The sequence below is a fragment of the Protobothrops mucrosquamatus genome, unplaced genomic scaffold (assembly GCF_001527695.2).
Source record: "Protobothrops mucrosquamatus isolate PMUCROS unplaced genomic scaffold, P.Mucros_1.0 scaffold1087, whole genome shotgun sequence".
Taxonomy (NCBI): Eukaryota; Metazoa; Chordata; class Lepidosauria; order Squamata; family Viperidae; genus Protobothrops; species Protobothrops mucrosquamatus.
The window spans coordinates 136,083-158,119 of record NW_015387313.1 but is presented as its reverse complement, the minus strand read 5'-3'; the positions used below and the strand labels follow the sequence as shown (position 1 = coordinate 158,119).

General features: G+C 39.7%; 1 protein-coding gene across 1 annotated transcript in view; it reads right to left on the bottom strand.

The window, feature by feature from the left end:
• Positions 1–22,037, bottom strand: part of LOC107291230 (EF-hand calcium-binding domain-containing protein 6) — a 129,413-nt gene that overhangs the window by 16,132 nt on the left and 91,244 nt on the right. The window contains exons 21-26 of the mRNA XM_029284903.1: positions 21,366–21,484; positions 17,115–17,303; positions 12,599–12,754; positions 9,288–9,486; positions 5,139–5,290; positions 3,885–3,921 (exon numbers count right to left, since the gene is read on the bottom strand). Coding sequence (XP_029140736.1) covers positions 3,885–3,921; positions 5,139–5,290; positions 9,288–9,486; positions 12,599–12,754; positions 17,115–17,303; positions 21,366–21,484 — 852 coding nt within the window. The remainder of the gene's footprint in view (positions 1–3,884; positions 3,922–5,138; positions 5,291–9,287; positions 9,487–12,598; positions 12,755–17,114; positions 17,304–21,365; positions 21,485–22,037) is intronic.

Genomic DNA, 22,037 nt, shown 5'->3' with positions numbered 1-22,037 from the left:
TTTCCAGGGTGGTTGTTAAGTAAGTGATGCCCAATTTTATGACCTTTTTTGCCATGGTTGTTAAGGAACCCTGCAGTTGTTAAAGGAATCACATGGTTGTTAAGCGAATCCAGCTTACCCCATTGACTTTGCTTGCCAGAAGGTCAGAAATGGCAATCATGTGATGTTGCAACCGTTGTAAAATACACGCCAGTTGCCAAGTGCCCAAATTTTGATCCCATGGCTGCTGGGATGGTATGATGGTTGTAAGTGTGATGACAAGTTGTTCGATACTTTTTTCAGGCCAGGTAGTGCTCAAAAAGTTTGTGCTGAGGGCAATAGAAGAAGGGGACGACAGAATGAGGTGGCTGGATGGAGTCACTGAAGCAGTAAGCATGAGCTTAAGTGGACTCCAGAAGATGGTAGAGGACAGGAAGGCCTGGAGGAACGTTGTCCACGGGGTCGCGATGGGTCGGACATGACTTCGCAACTAACAACAACAAGGATTATAAGTTCGGCAGAAGATGATAATTAATGAAATCAAATGTGTCAAACAATGTTTCAGTAAGGTGCAGTCCTTTAGAACCTTTCTTAAGAGTTGCTGGGGCCTCAGTGCTTTTAATAGCAATAGCAGACTTATACACCACTTCATAGTGTTTCACATCCCTCTCTAAGTGGTTTACAGAGTCAGCCTGTTGCCCCCAACAATCTGGGTCCTCATTTTACCGACCTCGGAAGGATGGAAGGCTGAGTCAACCTTGAGCTGCTGAGAATCGAACTGCTGGCAGTCAGCAGAATTAGCCTGCACTACTGCATTCTAACCACTGCACCACCACGGCTCTTAAGTAGCATTTATTACTTTCTACTGCTAAGCAATGAATCCAGGCATCTGCAGGGTACGGTCAAAAAACACTAGAGGGCAATTACAAGACTGTGCTTTAAGTTCTACTAGCAAGGCACATAAAAAACGGGCAGAGTTTCAATCACATTGTTGCAGCAGCCATCTTGCCTTTTTTTTTTTTTACCACACCCTGAAGAGAAACCTAAATGGATCCATTGGACTGGGAACAGTGGGAGGGGGAAAAAGTTGTTTGCTTTTAATGTAAACTTTCCTAATTTGCATTTCCTGGATTTACACGTAAAAGGGAATGTAGCTATGCTCCAAACTTACCCCAAATTTTTGATCCAGGTTTGCATATGTATAAAATGCCCATGTAGCAGAACCTCATAAGAAAACATGCAGCTTTTATGAAGATTATTTTTCAAATCACAAACTGATGCAGAAACGTAACTTGAAAGATCCACCCCACCCTGATTTGGCCTTTTTATGAATCAAGATGAATACTTATTTGAATTGATGTGGTTTATGCAGTAACACCTCCCCCCCAAAAAAATTAAGTCCTAGAACAGACTGAAAGCAAGCAGACTGTAGTGGAGAAGGTGTTTGAATCCGTCTGGACAGCCTTATTTTCATGGTAGGCGCAGAGTGTTAGAAAATTGCCCTCTACCAGGACTGTGGCAACAGCAAGTCATCAAGGAGATTCATTCCAATGAGGTAGCAATGTGGTTGGTAACAGGATATTTTTCATGTGGAATTGCATCAATAAACTTTTAAATTTTATTTAAAAAATGTATTGCTCTACATGTAGGAAGGGAACATGCCAGAAAGGCATTTTAGCATAGTTCTGTCCCTAGCACGCTTCCCCCCCCCCCAAAAAAAATGGAGATATTTTTTGCTGACAAGATACCACTCAATCCTATTCAACAACAGTTTTTGTTACTTATGCTAATTAGTGTTAATGGCTATGGAACTGGAATACGTATTTCATCCTCCCCGTAACTCAATTCTACCCGGTTCCCCCAAATCTCCCAACAGGAAAAATGTCTGAATAATCATATTAAAGGCTGAAAAGGGCTATTCTTTCCGTCTTCTATTAGGCAGCAGATTTCACATTAAAATATTACTTAAGTATCACCCTGGAGAATGATGAACTGGTTTTTATTGCACTGAATGTAATTCCCTGTTTCATATGTGCCACTGTGATGTATGATTTGTTTTTAAATTTGATTATATACTTCTTTGTTTTTAGTCCCAAATTATGTATTTGGGAAATTCTTTGCTGCTCAAAATCAGCAAACTGAAGCAGCCAATAAGCCTTGTTATTAAATAAAATAAATACAATTAAGTAAATTCAGTTTGGATTTGGCTGAATTCTGCATCATTAAACTGGTAAAAAAAAAAAAGTCATATAGAGTATATTAGGGTATACCCCAGAAAGATTGCTTTATAGCAGCCTTCCTGAATGGAAATATCTCCAGATCTTTTGACTTTCAGCATTATCAGCTTCAGCCAAAATGGTTGGTGGCTGAAGGGAGTAGAATCTGTAGTCTGGATGAGATCTACTTGATACAGTCAGCTTTGATCTGACATATAAATCATATAATTTATGTCATGAATTACATGAAATTACTATATCATGTTCCAAATGTTTAGCTAGCTTCATCAAATATTCATTCAAAGTGAGTTTGGCTCCTTGTAATCATCTAGGCATCCCCATGTGGCTTCCTTATCAATAATAAGGAAGTTGCCATTGCCTTATTCTGGGATATTTTCTTGATTTTCCCCTCCAATCCTTCATATTTTTTCATGATCAGCCAAAATAAGCTATACCGTAGTAGCCTTAGGTAGCATATTTGTCAGATTAAAGAACAGCTGATTTCAACAAGTATAGGAAGCAAAGAGTTTTTATTGGTTTTGCTTTAATAAGTTCAGAACATGTTCTTGAGGTTCGTGGTCTAATTCAGAAGTGGTGGGAAACTTAGTCTTCCCTTAGATGAAGAACTCTGAAGGGATGTCTGAATGCTAGCCTGTGTAGGGTTAATTTCTCATGTAATTAGGAAAGAAATAGGGCTAACACTTATAATAAAAAACACCACTCCGCATTAATGGAAAATTGACAATCATTGGGTCATTGTTCTCAAAGATATTTGCCTATCTAAATAGAGAAATAGAATGACCACAGGTGGGCAAAAATGCAGTGGATTTTCCACTGACTTTTCTGGGAGAGAGCATTGGAAATGTCACTGACATGAGTATGGCAGCACAGAGGTATGGCATCACTGAAGCAGCCATAACATTGTCAAATTTCAATCCCACAGGAGCCGTGGTTCCCTGATTTTGGATGCATCCCGTAAGTTAGCCCATTTGAAGTATGTTGATTCAAAAATTGTTGCCTGTGATACGGTTTCACCCAACTGAAGGTTACAAACAATCAATCACAAGAGTTTTAATAGTATATAGATGTCCAAGTTTTTAGGCTTGGAAGTACAGTGGCCTTTGGCGGGGGTGAGAAGCTGTATAGCCTTTTAGGATGCTTTCAGCAGGAAATCACTCAAGTGAATGAAATACGGAAAAAAGTATCCTTGCTTTAAAGAGATTGGAATAAGGAAGGAGTCCAGAGATCTGTTTCCCTTTGACAGGAATACATTTCCACGTGTCCTCCAAGAATAGGTCTTGCCCCCGGATGTATTAATAGGAGGATTTCCCCTGAACGTACCCAGACGTACAAATACACACGACCTGGATCACTCTCCTCCCATCCAGCCAAATTGCATCCCATTTATTTAAACCCAGGGAATGTTTGATAAAGTTTAAGGACAACCCCCCCCCCCCATACTTTGGATTGGAAAGACTGAGCAGAGCAGATGCAATAGGGAATAAGTAGGGAATAAGGTTGCAAAGGTCAGTTTTGCTTCTGCTTGTGATTTCAAGCCATTTGGAAACAGACCAACATCGCTAGTTTCTCAAACGCGTGGATCCCTATTGCCAAATAAAACTGTCCCTGCCCCAGTTGCTTCCACTGCTCTTCCTTCCCACGTACAGCAGAGTGAACCGACATTCTTACCTCTGAGAGGAGGTTGAATTTTTGCAGGAAATATTTCNAGGGGAGAGAGGACCGACCCTTGTGGCACCCCACAAGTTAGGGGCCTTGGGGTCGACCTCTGTCCCCCTGCCAATACAGACTGCGTACGGTCGGTGAGGAAGGAGGAGAACCACCGCATAACGGTACCTCCCACTCCCAACTCCACCAGGCGCCGCAGCATGATACCGTGGTCCACGGTATCAAAAGCCGCTGAGAGGTACAAAAGAACTAGGACAGAGGAATAACCCCTGTCCCGGGCCCTCCAGAGATCATTCACCAGTGTGACCAATGCCGTTTCCGTGCTGTACCCTGGCCTGAAGCCCGACTGGAGCGGGTCTAGATTTTCCACTGACTTTTCTGGGAGAGAGCATTGGAAATGTCACTGACATGAGTATGGCAGCACAGAGGTATGGCATCACTGAAGCAGCCATAACATTGTCAAATTTCAATCCCACAGGAGCCGTGGTTCCCTGATTTTGGATGCATCCCGTAAGTTAGCCCATTTGAAGTATGTTGATTCAAAAATTGTTGCTTGTGATACGGTTTCACCCAACTGAAGGTTACAAACAATCAATCACAAGAGTTTTAATAGTATATAGATGTCCAAGTTTTTAGGCTTGGAAGTACAGTGGTCTTTGGCGGGGGTGAGAAGCTGTATAGCCTTTTAGGATGCTTTCAGCAGGAAATCACTCAAGTGAATGAAATACGGAAAAAAGTATCCTTGCTTTAAAGAGATTGGAATAAGGAAGGAGTCCAGAGATCTGTTTCCCTTTGACAGGAATACATTTCCACGTGTCCTCCAAGAATAGGTCTTGCCCCCGGATGTATTAATAGGAGGATTTCCCCTGAACGTACCCAGACATACAAATACACACGACCTAGATCACTCTCCTCCCATCCAGCCAAATTGCATCCCATTTATTTAAACCCAGGGAATGTTTGATAAAGTTTAAGGACACCGTCCCCCATACTTTGGATTGGAAAGACTGAGCAGAGCAGATGCAATAAGGAATAAGTAGGGAATAAGGTTGCAAAGCAGTCAAAACGAAGACGAACACTAAAGTTCGGTAAACCTTTGTCTGGTTGTAGCGATCAAAGAGTTTGCGCACCTAGGGATAACGGTTTATTTTGACAGGGACGGGGTCAACGAAGGTGACGAGAAGGAAGGGTGCATGTCGTCTCACTTGGCTGTAAGAATGGAGACTCTCCTCCAACTTAAAAACGTCCTTTATAAAGCAGTCAATGGAGTGTTCGCCACGAAGCCGCTGCAGTTTCAGAAGATGGTTAAACTGCTTCTCTGAAAGTGTGAAACAGAAATGGTGCAGCACCTGCCGGAAATCAAGGGTTGAAATTGTCCCAGTGCGGTCCTTATCGAAAGCAGAGAAGGCCTGTGGGGGAGAAACAAGCATAGCAGCTAAAGAAGAAGAAGAAGAAGCTGGTTTGGGACGATCTTATTTCTTTGTAGAAAAGCTCATACAGAATGTTAAGAATAGGAGAGAGCATGCCACCTTCCTTGCTTCAACATATATGCAAACATACCAAATTGTGCAAAGAACTTCCCTGTGAATTCTCATCCCAGCACTTTATGAACTGAGCTGGTTTAAACAGCTTTTTCTCCCTGCAGGATTATTTCGCCTGGTGGTGGTGGGGGAATGTCTGTTTACAACCGTTGCCTATAGCAACCAACTCAGCCGGAGAGCACTGGGCTTTCCTTGAAAGATGGAGAGAGCTTTGAACAGCAGGGGAACTTTCTGGTATGCATTTCTAAACATGTGTGGATTAAACATCCATTCATTTCATTTGGACATTGCATTGATTCGTGTTAACTGTCCCGTTGTCTGTGAGCACAAGCCTCCTGGCAGGTGTATAGGCCTGTGCAAAGCAACTTGGGTCCACGAATGAAGTCAAATGCATGTGTCCCAGAATAATGTTGCAGGATCCAATCTGGGTCAGTCATCGGGATCAGAGGTTTAGTCTTCCAAGTTTCCAGACTTGTGCTGGAGCCCATCCTCAGAGAACTTCTCTCTCACCAGAAGGGGTGGCTTGGGCCTACTCTAACATTCAGCCCTGTGGGTGCCAATGGAATAGCAAGATGACTTGCTTGATGGTGTGTGGCATGTCAAAGCTGTAGGAGCTTCCCTCAGTCTTCTCTCCCAGCAATGGCTGAAGTGCTTTCAGGCCATGCAGAGATGGCACATGCTGCAGGATTCCCATGTGCTGAGGTGCACTAGTTTGGAAGGTCTTTGGCATGTCACAAAGGGTGCCCAGTCTGGACAGCCTGCCCCCTGCTCAGGAGACATCACAGTGAAGGGATTTTATTATGCTTAAGGTTGAGTTACAGATGGAGCCTGGGTTGCTGTGTATGAGTCATCATCTAGGAATTATTTTTTTGTGCCATCTTATGCCTAGTACCAAGACCTGATCTTTTTGTTCTGGAAAGGTATAAAAGGTGGAAGACATCTTTTCTGGTTGTTGCCTTCATCTCTCTACCAGCCACAAAGAGAGATGGGGTCACCCAACTCTATTTTGATCAAAATAAAAGTTGTTTGCTTGCTGAAATCTCGGCTCAGGAGTTTCTTTGGCTCTTTTAAATTCCTGAGTAATGCTGGGGCAATTGTGAGGCTAAGTGGAAAACCTTACAGGAGAATGCCAAGCAACTCCATATCATTTTTAGGGCCTCTAAATGAATCTCGGTTGAAGCAAGCTTCCCTTTGAAAACTTACACAGCCCTAACAATGTATAGCCATATACATACAAACATATATACACTGGGGACTTAAACAAATATTAGAGTGTGAAAACAAATTACTGAACTATTCTGTTGCACATAAATAAAAACAAAATCCCGTGTGTCATTAAATGGGAACAAAAGGGATATTGTTGTGGGAGTTTATTCCATCCAGGTAGACCAGGCCTTCCTATGCCAGTGACTGAAGTACAGGATGGGGAAAATCTGTAAAATGTCGTCTGCCAAAAGTCATGGGTCCAATAAATTCTGGTTTTCCTTGCTGACAACTTTCTTTGTTAAAAGATGGAGGAAGAAATAAGGGGGGGGGGAGGACTATTGTCTTGGACCTAACTCTCACCAACAAGAAGGAACTGGTTGAAGATCCAAAGTGCCTGAAAGTAAGATGGAATTGCAGCTCAGAAAAGACAAGGAAAGGGAGAGGACACAGATAATTTAACAGCTGAATAACATGGCAAGTACTAGCAGAGGTGACTGCAGAGCTGCATCTGGTAATCTTTGAAAAGTCCCAGAAGACTAAAGGACAACAAATGTGATCCCCATCTTCAAAAAGAAGAAGAATGAAGACCTGGGAAGTTGATGTCTCCTCTAGGCAAGATCCTCAAACAGATTTTAAACTGAATATTTGTGAGCCCTTAGTTAGGAATACAACCCTTAATAAGAGCCACAAACAAGTCATTGCAACTAATCTTATATTCCCTTTTGACAGAGTTGCTAGCTTAATAAATGAAAGAATGTCATGAGGTACCCCTGGCCTTGGCAAATAATTTGATATCTTCATGAATGAAATAGTAAAGTATAGGCTAGTATTGTAGATGAATTCATAATTGGCTGAACGACCACAACCAGAAATTAGGTTGTAACATCAGGTTGAGGCGAGTATTGAGTAGAATGCCCTACAGTTCTATCCTACCAATATTTTTATTCTGTCTTAGCTGAAGGGTAAGGGTCTATGTATCATCAGCCGATGATACAAAGCCAGAAAGCTTAACTAAAGTTTAGAGGAGAGGTCAAACATGTACAAGGTTCCTACCTTGAGCAGAGGATTGGACTAGAAGACCTCCAAGGTCCCTTCCAGTGCTATGATTCTATATTCTATGCTTTAAATCTCACTTCTTTCTCTTTCTTTCTTTTGGTAGATGGTGTGTATGTGTGCACGCGCGCATGTGTAAGATATATGGTAATGAAGTAGCTGATATACTATGCTTGATACACTATGCTTCTGCCTTCTAATGGTGCCTCAATAAACGCTTTGCATAACATAGTTTTCAGATTTTATGTTATCTTGTAACAAAGGGAAGAAAATCTTCCAGATTTTCCAGACAGATTCCATCCATTTTTGAACTAATGACCAAATGCAAAACACACAGCATCCCTTTACTGAACTAAGAGGAAGGGCTCCGAGTCATCACTTTCAATTTTTGGTTCAACATGACACAATCTGAATTAAAAACTTGTTCTCTTCCCCACCCCAAATTGGTTTTCATGAACTGGGAAACTTAGCAATGAAATGGCTCAACAGGATCAGAACATCATAAGCACCACAAATTTAGGCCTTAAGCTGAAGTTATTACTCTAACAACTGTTTAGAAGTAATGTGTGTTTTCATAGTCTGACGGGCATGGTTGTGTCTCCCTGGGTGGTCTTCCCCAAGGAAAGCTGCTATGAATATCTCTTTTGTCCAGGATTCAGTGGGGACTTCCATGTCTGAGAAGGCACCATCCTGTGATAGGGTGAGAAATGGATCTGCTTCTTAGACACAATAGAAACCCACAACCTTGCACCCGGGACCACCTTCTTGGGACCATTTCTGGAATCCTTTTATGCATTGTCCCGGCAGAGTAGTAGTAGTAGTAGTAGTAGTAGTAGTAGTAGTAGTAGTAGTAATAATAATAATAATAATAATAATAATAATAATAATAATAATAATAATAATAATAATAATAATAATAATAAGAAGAAGAAGAAGAAGAAGAAGAAGAAGAAGAAGAAGAAGAAGAAGTTGGAAGGGACGTTGGAGGTCATCTAGTCCAACCCCCTGCTCAGGCAGGAAACCCTATACCATTTCGGACAAATGACTGTCCAGTTTCTTCTTAAAAACTTCCAGTGTTGGAGCATTCACCGCTTCTGGAGGCAGGTTGTTCCACTGGTTAATTGTTCTAACTGTCAGGAAGTTTCTCCTTAGTTCTAGGTTGCTTCTCTCTTTGGTTAGTTTCCACCCGTTGCTTCTTGTCCTGCCTTCAGGCGCTTTGGAAAATAGCTTGACTCCCTCTACTTTGTGGCAGCCCCTGAGATATTGGAACACTGCTATCATGTCCCCCCTCGTCCTTCTCTTCGTTAAACTAGACATACCCAATTCCAGCAACTGTTCTTTATATGTTTTAGCTTCTAGTCCCGTAATCATCTTTGTTGCTCTTCTCTGCACTCTTTATAGAGTGCCAACATCTTTTTTACATCGTGGTGACCAAACCTGGATGCAGTATTCCAAGTGTGGCCTTACCAAGGCATTGTAAAGTTTTTGTAAAGGCATTGTAAGTTTTCTATGTGCTTGGTGTCTCCTTGAAACACAAGTTGGATCACAAAATTTTCTCCTTCTCCATGTGGGCAGTGAGCACGGAAGCCATTTACACAGTACTCACCTTGTACAGCAAATCAGAAGAATCCGTAACCATTTTTTTTATTTTAGCCATGGCTTCATCTATGCTGAGTTGCACAAAGCTGATTGGCGGTACAGGGGGCACAGTATGCCTTTTCTTGTATTTGAATGCTGCGCGGTCATCAATAACTCTCAGAAAATCAAAATACGAGAGCTTGTTCTCCGCTATATGAATTCCTAAACTGAGGAGGGAAAAATAAGACTGAAGATTTCCCAAATATTATTTCTAAAATCATGGTTAATAATGCAGTAGCAGTTCTGATGTAGTCTGAGGGCTGCAAAATGGCTAGCTAGCACTGGCAATGATATCTATCTCTTGCCTGCCAGCTGAAGGCTGTGCTTTGTTTTTGTTTTTCTTAGTGCTCGGCTACAATACTAGGAAATAAGCAATTATCTATTTGCATATATTTAATCTGATTGTTTAGCTTTTGAATTTCTGTCTTGCATATATTCTGGAATATGATGCTGGATAAAAATCCTAGAGAAAATGGGAAGAATTGAATCTAAATTTAAGTACCTATAGCAGTGATGGCGAACCTTTTAGAGACCGAATGTCCAACACCCGTCCCGCCCCGATCCTGCCCCACTCCCACCCCCACCCTGCCCCCTGATCTACCCCTGGCCTGCCCGCAGGGCCACCACCGCCTCCATGGTCCGCCGCAGATCTCCCAGGTGGCCAGCAGCGCCATGGCGGCCATGCCCTCCGCCCACACCCTGCAGCATCATCTGCGCATGACGGGGCATGAAAGCAGAGTCTTGTTAAAGTCTGACCGGCTTCCATGTTCTTGGCTGCGCTGCTCCGCGCAAGCCGCACCTGGGGGTGACTCTCCTCCTGGGGGCTGCTGGGGAGCAGCGGGGAAGGCGGGGCTGAGGCGATGGCACACGTGCCCACAGAGAGGGCTCTGAGTGCCACCTCTGGCATGCGTGCCATAGGTTCGCCACCACTGACCTATAGTATCTCAGTGACTAAAGGCTGGATCCAAAGATAAGTTGTTCATTAAACTGGGAGCCAGTTTGGTGTAAGGCAATGTTTCTTAACCTCAGCAAGTTTAAGATGTGCAGATTTCTTAACCTCAGCAAGTTTAAGATGTGCAGATTTCAATTCCCGGAATTCTCCATTCTGGATAGGGAATTCTGGGAGTTGAAGTCTGCAAATCTTAAAGTTGCTGAGGTTGAGAAAAGTTGGTGTAGGGCAGGGGTAGGCAACCTTGGCCCTTTTATGACTCGTGGACTTCAACTCCCAGAATTCCTGAGCCAGCATGGCTGGCTCAGGAATTCTGGGAATTGAAGTCCACGAGTCATAAAAGGGCCAAGGTTGCCTACCCCTGGTGTAGGGGCTAAGATGCTGGGCTAGAAACCAAGAAGCTATGAGTTCTAGTCCCCCCCTTTGGCATGGAAGCTGACTGCATGACTTTGAACCAGTTGGGCAAGACACCCCATCCTGAAGTGGGAAATCCAAGAAGTGCAAGTCACCATAATAGATGGGAAATCCATCTAAGATACATGACCCTGAAATTGGCTTTCTGATAACTGTTGGCAACAGGAAGACTGGACCTAGTTAACACACAGATGGGACACCACCAGGGAATCCCAGAACTTTAGGCTCGAGGTGAAAAACATAACCTCCAAATGATACCCCAACCTTTACGGGGATATCATGTATTCTCCTGGAGGCAGACTTGACTTAAGGGCATCATCACTCCAGACTGCATTCACTTTTTTCCTTATGCTATATTGATTGCATTGACCAGCAATTCAACGGCATATTTTTGTTTATTTGGTTTTCACTGAAAGGCAGTTACGCAGTACTCTTTTGAAAATGATCATTGCCAGAATGGCATATTAGATGAGTGGGAAACCATTTTAATGAAGAGGTGCCAAAATGCAAAAAAAAGATGAAAGCGACAGAACATAGAGCCCCCCAATATCAGCAGTTCTGAGCCCCCCACAGCCCTTTAGAGAGCATTGTGTTTGCCTCTTGCAGCTGCAATGCTTACATAGGCCTGTGTCAAGCTGGCTCAAATACCAGAGAAACAGTGGGAAAGGAAATAATCAACACACATCAGTGGGAGGAATAAATTGCCAAGTCGGTATTAACATTTGAGTAATAAAACCAAATGCATATGCTAATCTGCTCTATTATTTAAGGCAGGGTGCTGGAGAGAAAAAGCTCTTTTCGGTCTAGAAAGGACTAGTTTGCAAAAAAATTACAATGAATGGAAGTATTTATCATCAAAAAGTCTTTGAGGAAAAGAGCATGCAGCAAAAATTCTTATTACAAGCTTAATTCAAAGGAGCATAATCACTTGATTTAAGGTAATGTGAAAAGATTTTTGTTTAGGTTTGGCTTCTCTTCCCAGTCATTTTTCTAAAAGCAGAATAAAAGATACTTCTTTGGAATTTCACTCCTTTCCTTTGGGAATGAAATTTGCCTGAATCTCATATTCTTGTATAATTTATGCCATCTTAAGCCTACTTTAGCTTAGAAAGGTAAGTGTATTTTACTTTTAACAGTTCCTTTGTGTTGTTTGCCTCAATTAACTATTACAGAGTCCTTGGGCTCACACAAAAAGCTTCATGTCCTTGTGCTATACAAAATGCATGTATTTGCACAATAGTTTAAGAACAGATTATTATTACTGTGTGGTCTCAGGAAACGAGGAATAAAAAGAGTATTTCTTATCAGACCAACCACAGTAGGCAAAAGCATACTCTCTGGAACTTTCCCAAATACTTGAGACTGTTTCCTTCTTCAGCTTTTGTGCAGTATGTGTAAAAATCAGTCACGAAATTAAATTAAAAGGTAATTTGATTGCTTTCTTAGATATTTAACTTGTTGCAGGCCTTGAACACAATTTCAGCGATTTGCTGAAATTGCAGATATGTCTGTAAGACAAAGGTAATAAATGCATGCACAGTTACCAAATATTTATGGCACACGTTAATCTATTAATGAAATAATATATTCCAGTTCTTTTTATGAAAGATGAATAAACCGGTAGATTAATAATTGAGTTGGAAGGCAAAAAAACAACAACAAATAACTGATGGTCTAATTCTCTAAGCCAGGGTGTTTCAACCCTGGCAATTTGAAGATGTGTGGGGAATTCTGGGAGTTGAAGTCCATACATCTTCAAGTTAGCAAGGTAAAGAAACACTCTTCTATGCAATGAAATCCATCAGATACAGATATCATGAGTGTAGTCTGGACCAAGTTCTTAGCCTGCTGATTGTACAGATGGTCTATTTTATAAATAAGTCTAATTCCATTAAAGCGGTGTCAAATATAACAACCTGTACAGAAGTTCACTGTACTGTTCATAGCCAAGGCAACACTGAAAGTCTTCCAGTATCTTACGTAGGTTATCCACCGATATGCAGCCTTCTTTATGTTTATCCTGTTGCAAGAAGGCCTTGTGGAAGTCTTGGGAGAACTCATGATACTTCTCTCTGAAAACAAGCCAAGTTTCAGTCACATTTTCTCGTTAAAAATAAGCTCTATTTCCTCAGCTACGAAGTTTAGATGCATTATAGCAGATTCGAACACTTAACCCTTCGGACCAGCTCGAACACACTTACTCTGTACCAGTCGGTAATTTTTTGATTCGAACGAACCCCACCACCGAGCGGTTCACGAATAGATGTGTAATGGGTAAACCCAAAACACAGTCAGACGGAAAGAATTTTAGAAGATCTCGACTACCTCTCAAAACCCTGTACTATCGTCACAAGGTTATAGACAGGGGCTGCCCCAAAGAAGAGGGAGTCAGGCTATTCTCCAAAGCGCCTGAAGGCAGGACAAGAAGCAACGGGTGGAAACTAACCAAAGAGAGAAGCAACCTAGAACTAAGGAGAAACTTCCTGACGGTTAGAACAATTAACCAGTGGAACAACCTGCCTCCAGAAGCAGTGAATGCACCAACACTGGAAGTTTTTAAGAAGAAACTGGACAACCATTTGTCCGAAATGGTATAGGGTTTCCTGCCTCAGCAGGAGGTTGGACTAGATGACCTCCGAGGTCCCTTCCAACTTTATCATTATTATTATATGTGCTCCTGAGTTTCTTTCCTGCTTTTTCTCTCCGTTTCCCAGAACTGCATGGAAAAAAACAAACCGTATTGGCAGAAACGGGCATATGGAAGGAGGAAGCAGGGTAAGTTTTGTTATGTGAATGCAGAGAAGACCATTCAAAGCACCAGAAGTGCAGAAAAACAGTTTTTCTTCCTCACAGTCTTTGTGTATCGTACAACTTCAGTGGAAAATGGTTATATCATGGCAGTCCAAGAGATGATGAAATGAGCTCTAGATAGGCATGCCTCAAATTTACAGCAGTGGTGAGTTTACATAGTGTTCAATAGAGGCTAATGTCATTCCACAAGTAACATACATTACATAATTTCTATAATGACCTCACCTAGTGACGAGACAAACTCCTATTCTCCACATTACCTTAGGTAGTGTGTAATCTGTATTCCTTTTATGACTACCCGATACGTTTCTACCGAAGAGTATACACGTCAGGACAGTGAGTCCCCACATGTTGAAGTTAACCGAGTTCTCGGTGTGACCCGAAACATCCCTGGGGTGTATGGTTTTCACCGACCCCGGTGGAGAACCTATCCATGTCTCTCCAAATTGTCGATTTTTTGTGACCATCAGCATCTGCAGACTTTAAGGCAATGTTTCCCAACTATAGCTGTTTGAAGATGTGTGGACTTCATCTCCCAGAATTCCCCAGCCAGCATTGAAGTCCACACATCTTCAAGCAGCCATGATTAAGAAACACTACCTTAATCCTCTTCAAGTCCCTTAGATGTAGCAATGTCCTTATTTTGTCCCCAACTTGTCTAAAGATGTTCTGGAGATGTGAAAGTACACTAATAAAAACTGAGAAGCACCTTCCGTAACAATAGTGAACTCTGATTTGTAACCGTATCTTAAGATTTAAAACAGGGGTCCCCAACCCCCGGACCACAGGAATATTGGGTGAGCATGCCCGCATGCGCGCAGCTGCATTTGCATGAGAAGCATGCACGCGTGCACAAAGCTCTATTGGTGCAAGTGGCAGGCCCACATGACTGCTACTTGCACCAATGGAGCTGCGCGCATGCACTTGCCCACCATTCGCGTGGAACCATCCCCTCTTCTCCCCCCCCCGGGTCTGCAAAGCCAGAAAAGTTAGGGAATGCTGATTTAAAATACCATATGAATCTGCAATATGACATCAGCAGCAAGACTCCTGTATCCTTTTGGATGCATGAGACCTGCCTAAGCAGTTGCAATGCTGGCTGCATTGACTGAAAACTATCTTCTAGTTAGTACATGCTAAAAATGAAAAAAAGGTAATCACAATCTACTTTCTCTCCTTATTTTTAGAAAATCAAGACATTTAGACATTTCTTGGACCAAGTAAATGGTTGCCAATAGTAATTATTCCAATCATGGCTAAAAATAAAAATTTAAATCCCAAGTACAAAGTATATGTTGAAAACTATGGATTTAGCCAGGCTGTCAAAACAAAACATATTTCTTAAAAATCACTTCACTTGCCAATGTTTTGAATTTTCTCTTGAAATACAGGACAATCCCTTTTTAAAGGTTTCTAATTTGGGGTATTTGTTCCTTTTGAGTGAGCTAAAACAAAAGAAAAATATATACATCCAGATTGCCTCTTTCTTGAATTCAAAGTTTCTCAGAAGTCTTTAGCAGATGAATTCTGAGCAGACTATAAGCTAAGAAACATATTTTATAAAACATTTGGGCAGAATGGAAAGAACAGCAATTTACAGAAAGTTTTTCTGTATTATAGAAGCAGAATGAAGGAAGGTCCATTGTAGTGTAGAACAACAAAAACTATTAAAATGATTTAGGGAGTCTCCTCTTTGTTTTTGCCATCTTCAATGAAGGAGAATAAGGTAGCCAAATTTTGGTTTTGTAGTTATATATGAAGCAGAAGAGACAATGACATATGGGTATCATTAAAAGGTAGCCACCAATTATATCAATTGCTTTGGATTGTTTTGGTGCCATACTCATAGGGAGGGTGGAGGAAAAATTTACCCCAATAGATATCACACAGAAAAATATAACATCTAATGGATTTAAACCAACTTTCTTCAAGTTGGTGCCAGCCATGTTTCCAGGAAATTCTTAGAGAAACAAATGGAGGCTATTGGATCAGAGAAGGATCAGGCAGAATAGATTCTTAAATCTCTCTGGAGAAGTCCCTATCTTTGACCTTCTTTTAGATCAGTGTTTCTCAACCTGAGCAACTTTAACATGTATGTGGACTCAGCTCCTGGAGTTGCCCAGAAGCAGTGAATGTTCCAACACTGGAAGTTTTTAAGAAGAAACTGGACAGCCATTTGTCCGAAATGGTATAGGGTTTCCTGCCTGAGCAGGGGATTGGACTAGATGACCTCCAAGGTCCCTTCCAACTTTATCATTTATTATTATTATTAACTTCAGCTCCCAGTTCCTCAGCTGTCATGCCGGCTGGGGTATTCTGGGAGTTGAAGTGAAGGCATCCACATAGTTGCTGAGGTTGAAAAACAGAATTGACAGAAATAAGTATACTTACAATAATGTTTCTAGGAATGGGGAAATCTAGAACCTTTCTTTCTGTGAGAATGGCCATCAGAGGAATGGTTATTAGATAGAGATGCAGAGAGAAAAGAGATAGAAAACTAAAGAATTATAGAGACAGATGACAGTTGAACAAACACTGCAAGCAGACAAGTAATTTAAGGCAAATGATATTCAGAAATGAGGGTCTGAGAAAATTTAGGCAGGCTTCAGTGTACACATATTTACAGAGGCTCATTTTATTCTTTAAGAAACAATAGACAATTCCCTTGGGCCATTGTTTCATAAATACATTACCACACTCCGCCATGCCTTCAACAACGGCAGAACTTCTAATGTATTTCCTTCCCTGGAAAAGTTGGGATACATTCAGAGATGTATCTGCCTTGAAAATAGCCCATGCTGAACTATTTAGCATAGCAGAGGAAATGTTTTATGACATGTTTGGTTTTATGCCATAAAATGTCAAATCTCATTTCCATGGGAGTTGTGGTTCCTGGATTTTGGAAGGATTCTGTAAGTTAGCTCATTTGAGGTAGTTTGGTTCAAAATGTTTTGCTCTATAATGCACAGTTAAAAGTTATAGGAATCAGAATTTTAATAGTATATACACAGATTGACTTTAACCTCTTTTTCAGCAAAATAAGGCTTATTCCCAAGGAAATGTGTCTGCATCAGGACTGCAGAAACAAAATTATTTTCAATTATATGTTTGATATACTGATTTCTGTCAACTGAAAATACAAACCTATACATAGTACACAATATCTGGACTGGCAAACTGGAGTCTGTTATTCTAAGGTAACTATGAAATGAGAGCCAGCTTGGTATAGTGGGTAAAGCACAAATCCAGCTGGATGACCTTGGGCCAGCCACTCTTTCTCCAGTCCTAGGAACCAAACAATGGTAAAGCACTTCTGAAAAACTTGCCAAGAGAACTGCAGGGACTAGTCCAGGCAGTCACCAGGAATGAAAAACTGATTGAAGGCACCCAAAAAATATCAAATACTGTCGTTGCCCTGACTGAAATAACAACAGAAATATTAATGGCTTGCTTCACCATTAAAGTAACATACAAAGCCACCTGAAGGGGCTTCCAAAAAACCAATTGTTGTTAATTGCGAAGTCGTGTCCGACCCATCGCGACCCCAATAAAATGACCTAATTGGTCCACATTCGTCTTCAACTCATATGTATAAGAATAGTGATCAAGAAAATTAGTTACCTGATCTTATTTATGATTTCATTGATGTCAATGTGTTTCTTTTCCTCTCTTTTGTAAGGGTCCATAAAGTGTGGATAGTTATCAGCTGAAAACTGCTTATTCAAGCCACTGTCAGGAGGTATATTCTCCACCCCCATTTTTTGTAGGAATTCTTGATGAGTAAGGTAGCCTTTTGCATTCAGATCATACCTTTTAAAAGTTCAGAGAAGACAAAGTTGTTTTGTTTATTAATTGCTTTATTGGCCCTTTATGTAACGGAATCTTGAATTGTCTATGCATGGTTTAGGAACAGTGTTACACAGCTGCATGAAAAATATGCAAGTTATGTCAGAAAAGGAAATGTTTCACTAAGATATTATGCTTTATATAATAGTCATAGGAACGATTTCTAGGAAATATAGTCAACCACAATTTGATTTTCCTCTTATGAATATTTACTGCAAAATTAGGATGGAGGAGGAGAATATAAGATTTGCCATAAGAAATGGATCATGGTCCATTTGTTAAGTGTGCACTTTGCATAATCACTATTTATCTCTGGAATAGCACAAAGAAAGGAGATGATATCCACAGGGGACAGTTTTGTCTTGCTGTTCACTGTTAAGCTAATAACCTTCACACTGATCTGCATTCTAGTCGTATCTAGACATAATTTCTTATTTTTCTTTTTCCTTGTTTGTTTTATTGTTCTATTATTTTACTCTTGCTTTGCTTAAACTTCTTTTTTTGTTTCTTCATTTTTTTATTGTTGTGAGCTACTTTTGTCTTTGGTGCTGGCCCTTATGTATCCTAGTGTGTTTGGGATTGTCATTAAGCTGTTGGATAAAGACTGGGGAAATTTTGGCCTTAGAAACTCTGTGGGGGAGTCTGGACAGGCATTATCTTTTGGCCTAACCAATTCCACAGGGCAACTACTATAGCAATAAAATGAAGGCCATGTTGTTACAAAAGAACATACTGAGCTCCTTGAGAAAAGATGTGTTGTAACTAATAGCCAGATAAATAGTAGCCTCAGAAAACCTCTGGAAAGGCATCACTTGGCAAACAAATCAGAGGCCGAGATCTCTGGGAAAGGAAAATTCTTTTTAAAAAAAGCACTGCTTATATGATATAACAATTTCCATTAATTTAAAATTCAGACTTGAAATTGCTTAAACATTTAGGCAAGGTTATGTACATAATATATATCTTCTTAAGTAACCATCTTGTATGAGCCTCATTCCAATTTTCCAAAGTAGCAAGGTAATTTTACGCTTTAATATTATATTATATGTTATTCTTGTTGTTTATAGGTATTTAATTTCCATTATTTTTCACTTCCCAAGTATTGCCGTATTGATTTCAATAACTTTACTGAGTCACATGGGAAGCTGAGTGCTGTTTTTTAAGAGATCTAAGGTATAACGCAATGATTTAATGCCAAAGACATGATTTTGTGGGATTTCTTATAGAATAAAAAGAGAAATTGAAAGCCAGTTGGGTAGAAACTAATTCCATGGTACATCTGTGCAAGGAAATAAACCACACTCTCAGAACACTCCAAAGTGTACCTTTGAGTATTAACCATAGACTCTTTTAAGAAGCAAAACACAAAATGGTTTTTACAGAACAATCCATTTAACTTCTATTTTCAAAGACAAATTTCTGCTGAAAGAAAGAATTTTAGGAGCATAAGCAGATCTGGAGGATGCTAGGTTACTTTATTAGTTTTTAGGGCAGAAAGTCTCATTTTTCTATTTTGAAATATTAAATAATTTACCACATTTACTGTCACAGGAATACACAGCGGTGCAAAAAAAGATCAAGATGTGGGTCCATCTATGCAAAGTTTAGCCCCCTTTTTACATGCATTGTGCAAAAATCTAGGCCACACATTGAAAATTTTAATTTTATCACCGAGGAATCTATTTTGACTTTTTTTTTTGACATTCCCTGATAGCATCTCTGTATATGCTAACAAACCTTTCAGCTAGGAACCTAAAATAATTATTTAAAATGTTATTTTAAAACTATTATTTTACATATTTGGGCTTTGTTTGATGCCAGATATTCTCAATGAAAGTTTGATAGAGAAAGATTTCCGCAAATATTGGCTTTCTTTGTGTTTTACTCATTTTATATCTTATTCTCCTTGATTTTGCATTATTTTGGAGATTTGAAAGGATAGTTTAACCCTGTTTATTTTTAGAAAAGTGCATTGTTTTTCTATTATTTTTTTATTACCTTATCATGAATGCTATAATAAAACAATAGCTACAACTCTTGCCTTTTAAAGAAAAGGTTCCTAGTTCAAACCCTGGCAAATTTTCTCCAATTGTGAATATGTTTTCACTATTATTGTTTTTATTACTGTTGTTCCTTTCCCGAGCCTTCTACCTATCCCTGTGCTTTGTTTTTATAGAGGCCCTGATAAAATAGATTCTAGGATCACTTGTTATTTTAAAGTTATTTTTATTTTGTGCTTTGAAGAGTTGGGCAGAGATGGAGAAGTCAGGACAAAACTAAATTTAATTATTTAAATGTTAGTAAATTAATACAATGTGCTTATGTGCGCAAAAAAAAATCCTCAAATAGCAACATCAAGTCAAAAGCAACTAATGATATTCAATGTTCCACAGTGATGGACCCACTTAATAGATTCATAATTGTACACTGAAATTTCATCCAGCCTTAGTAAAAAGTACACATTTTATTAGTGAATTTAAGACTTATTCATAGTTTCTTTTGTATCCCAGTCTACAGAGGTGCAAGCAAGAGTTACTTTAAAAGTTTAGAAAATATCCTTGTTTCTGGCTTGTTTTAAAACAAATATGTGAATGCTGTTAATGGGTTTTGAGCATGTAGTCTCCAAAGAGCCAATTAACCTCCGGCTTAGCTGGGTTTTCTTGAGTTGCAAATGGTTGGATAAAAAGCTACATGCATTGGAATAAGCCAGGTAAGTATATGACTTAAAACAGGCTTTTGAGCATATAGGATGACCAGCCCTAACAATTGCTTAGTAACGCTAAATGATCGTTATTAACATGGGAAATACTGGGAAGTTGTAAAGGTAGATACAGTTCCAGAAACTGTGTGGAAATGGCTATTTTCAGTAGGTCCTTTTACCCAGAAACAGCATCATTTCTACACTTACTACGGTGGTGGAATTCAAATATGTGAACAACCTGTGTGGATGCTGCTTCTGGAAGTCTATTTGGGCCTGGGCAACAAAAAATTAGCCACCGGTTCTGCTGAACTGGTGCGAACTGGCTGAATCCTACCACTGACTTACTGGTTAAACTGCTCCAAATCTATATTCATGCTAGCTTAACACTGAGCTGGCTCAAGAAAATTTCATCCAGACTGAAATTTCATATTTTTCGTTCTATTTCCCTATAAATATATACAACTATTTGCGTTCATTTGTGCATCTATATTTACATATATACAACGCTAATTTTATATATACAAAGTTAAAGACCAAATATGCATGGCATGACAAACAAGTTTAAAAAAACAAATCTGTATTACTGCCCTATATCTTTCTAAAGCATTAGTGATCCTTGCCACTGGCTATCCCTTATCATAATAACACAATAGCTATTACTCTTGCCTTGTAAACAGAAAATTCCTGGTTCAACCCTTGGTAAAAATGTGCCTTTTGTAAAATTTCCATTGTTCTTTCCCTAAGTACTCCACTACTGATTGTGCTTTTTAAAAAAGCACAGTGTTGCATTTTGAAATAGTGCATCTAAAAAAAACAATAGTAGGAAAAAGTAGGATGATCAGGGAAAACACAATAGTAATTTTTTAAAAAATTATTTTTTTGTTAGGTTTTGAATCAAGAAAGCTATGAAAGGTATTACACACTAGTAAATAATGACTCAACTGAAGGGACATTGTTGCTGTGCAATGCAGACAATGAACTTCTGGGGTTAGCCTACCACAAACTGGAGACAACTATCACAAAAGTATTACTACAGAAAGCCTAACTAACAAAAATGTGTTCTTCATAAGCAAAGCAGAAAAACATAGACTGAGGTCACATCAATGGAGAGCGGGGGATTGACATAGATAATCACATCAGTTGTTTCTAATCTCCAAAAATAGTGTCCTGGGTCTATTATGGAAGTGTAAATCAATCAGGCAAGTACAGATTAAACCATAGACATCATAGAGAGTAGTAATTCAAAAAAAGTAGAGATTTCTTTTTCTTGACTTGTATTAAAGTCTACAGGTAATGCGGGAAGGATATTATTAATAAAGCCTTACCTTGTCCAAAGTTTTTCAAATTCTTTGGGGTTTATGGGGATACCACATCTATAGAGAACGTCCTTCAAATCTTTTTTTGTAATTATGGCATTTCCATCAGCATCATATTCATGGAAGTGCTAAAACATGAAATATATTTAATAACAGAGGCAAATGTTTAAAAGCAAAGAAAGACAAATTTCATCTTCTATTCATAAGCAATCATAAAAAAGAAAAGACATTATTTCCTCTATGATATCAAGGAATTAAAAACCCTCAAAATCAGGATACGGTAATTGAGGAAGAGAATTATATATCAGTTGGACTATAACAAAGGCCTAGTTAAAATTAAACATTTTCCTGTAATGGTTTCAGTAATTTTTCTTATTTCTATCTTTTTCTTCTTCTCTAGCAATAGCAATAGCACTTAGATTTATATACTGCTTCACAGTGCTTTACAGCCCTCTCTAAGCGGTTTACAGAGTTGGCATATTGCCCCCTGCAATCTGGGTCCTCATTTTACTGACCTCAGAAGGATGGAAGGCTGGGTCAATCTTGAGCAGATGAAAATCGAACTGCCAAAATGCTGACAGTCAGCAGTCAGGAGAATTAGCGTTCAATACTGCATTCTACCACAGCTCCACTAACAAAATAGTGGAAACTCAGAAATTATCCTAATATATTCTTTTTTAT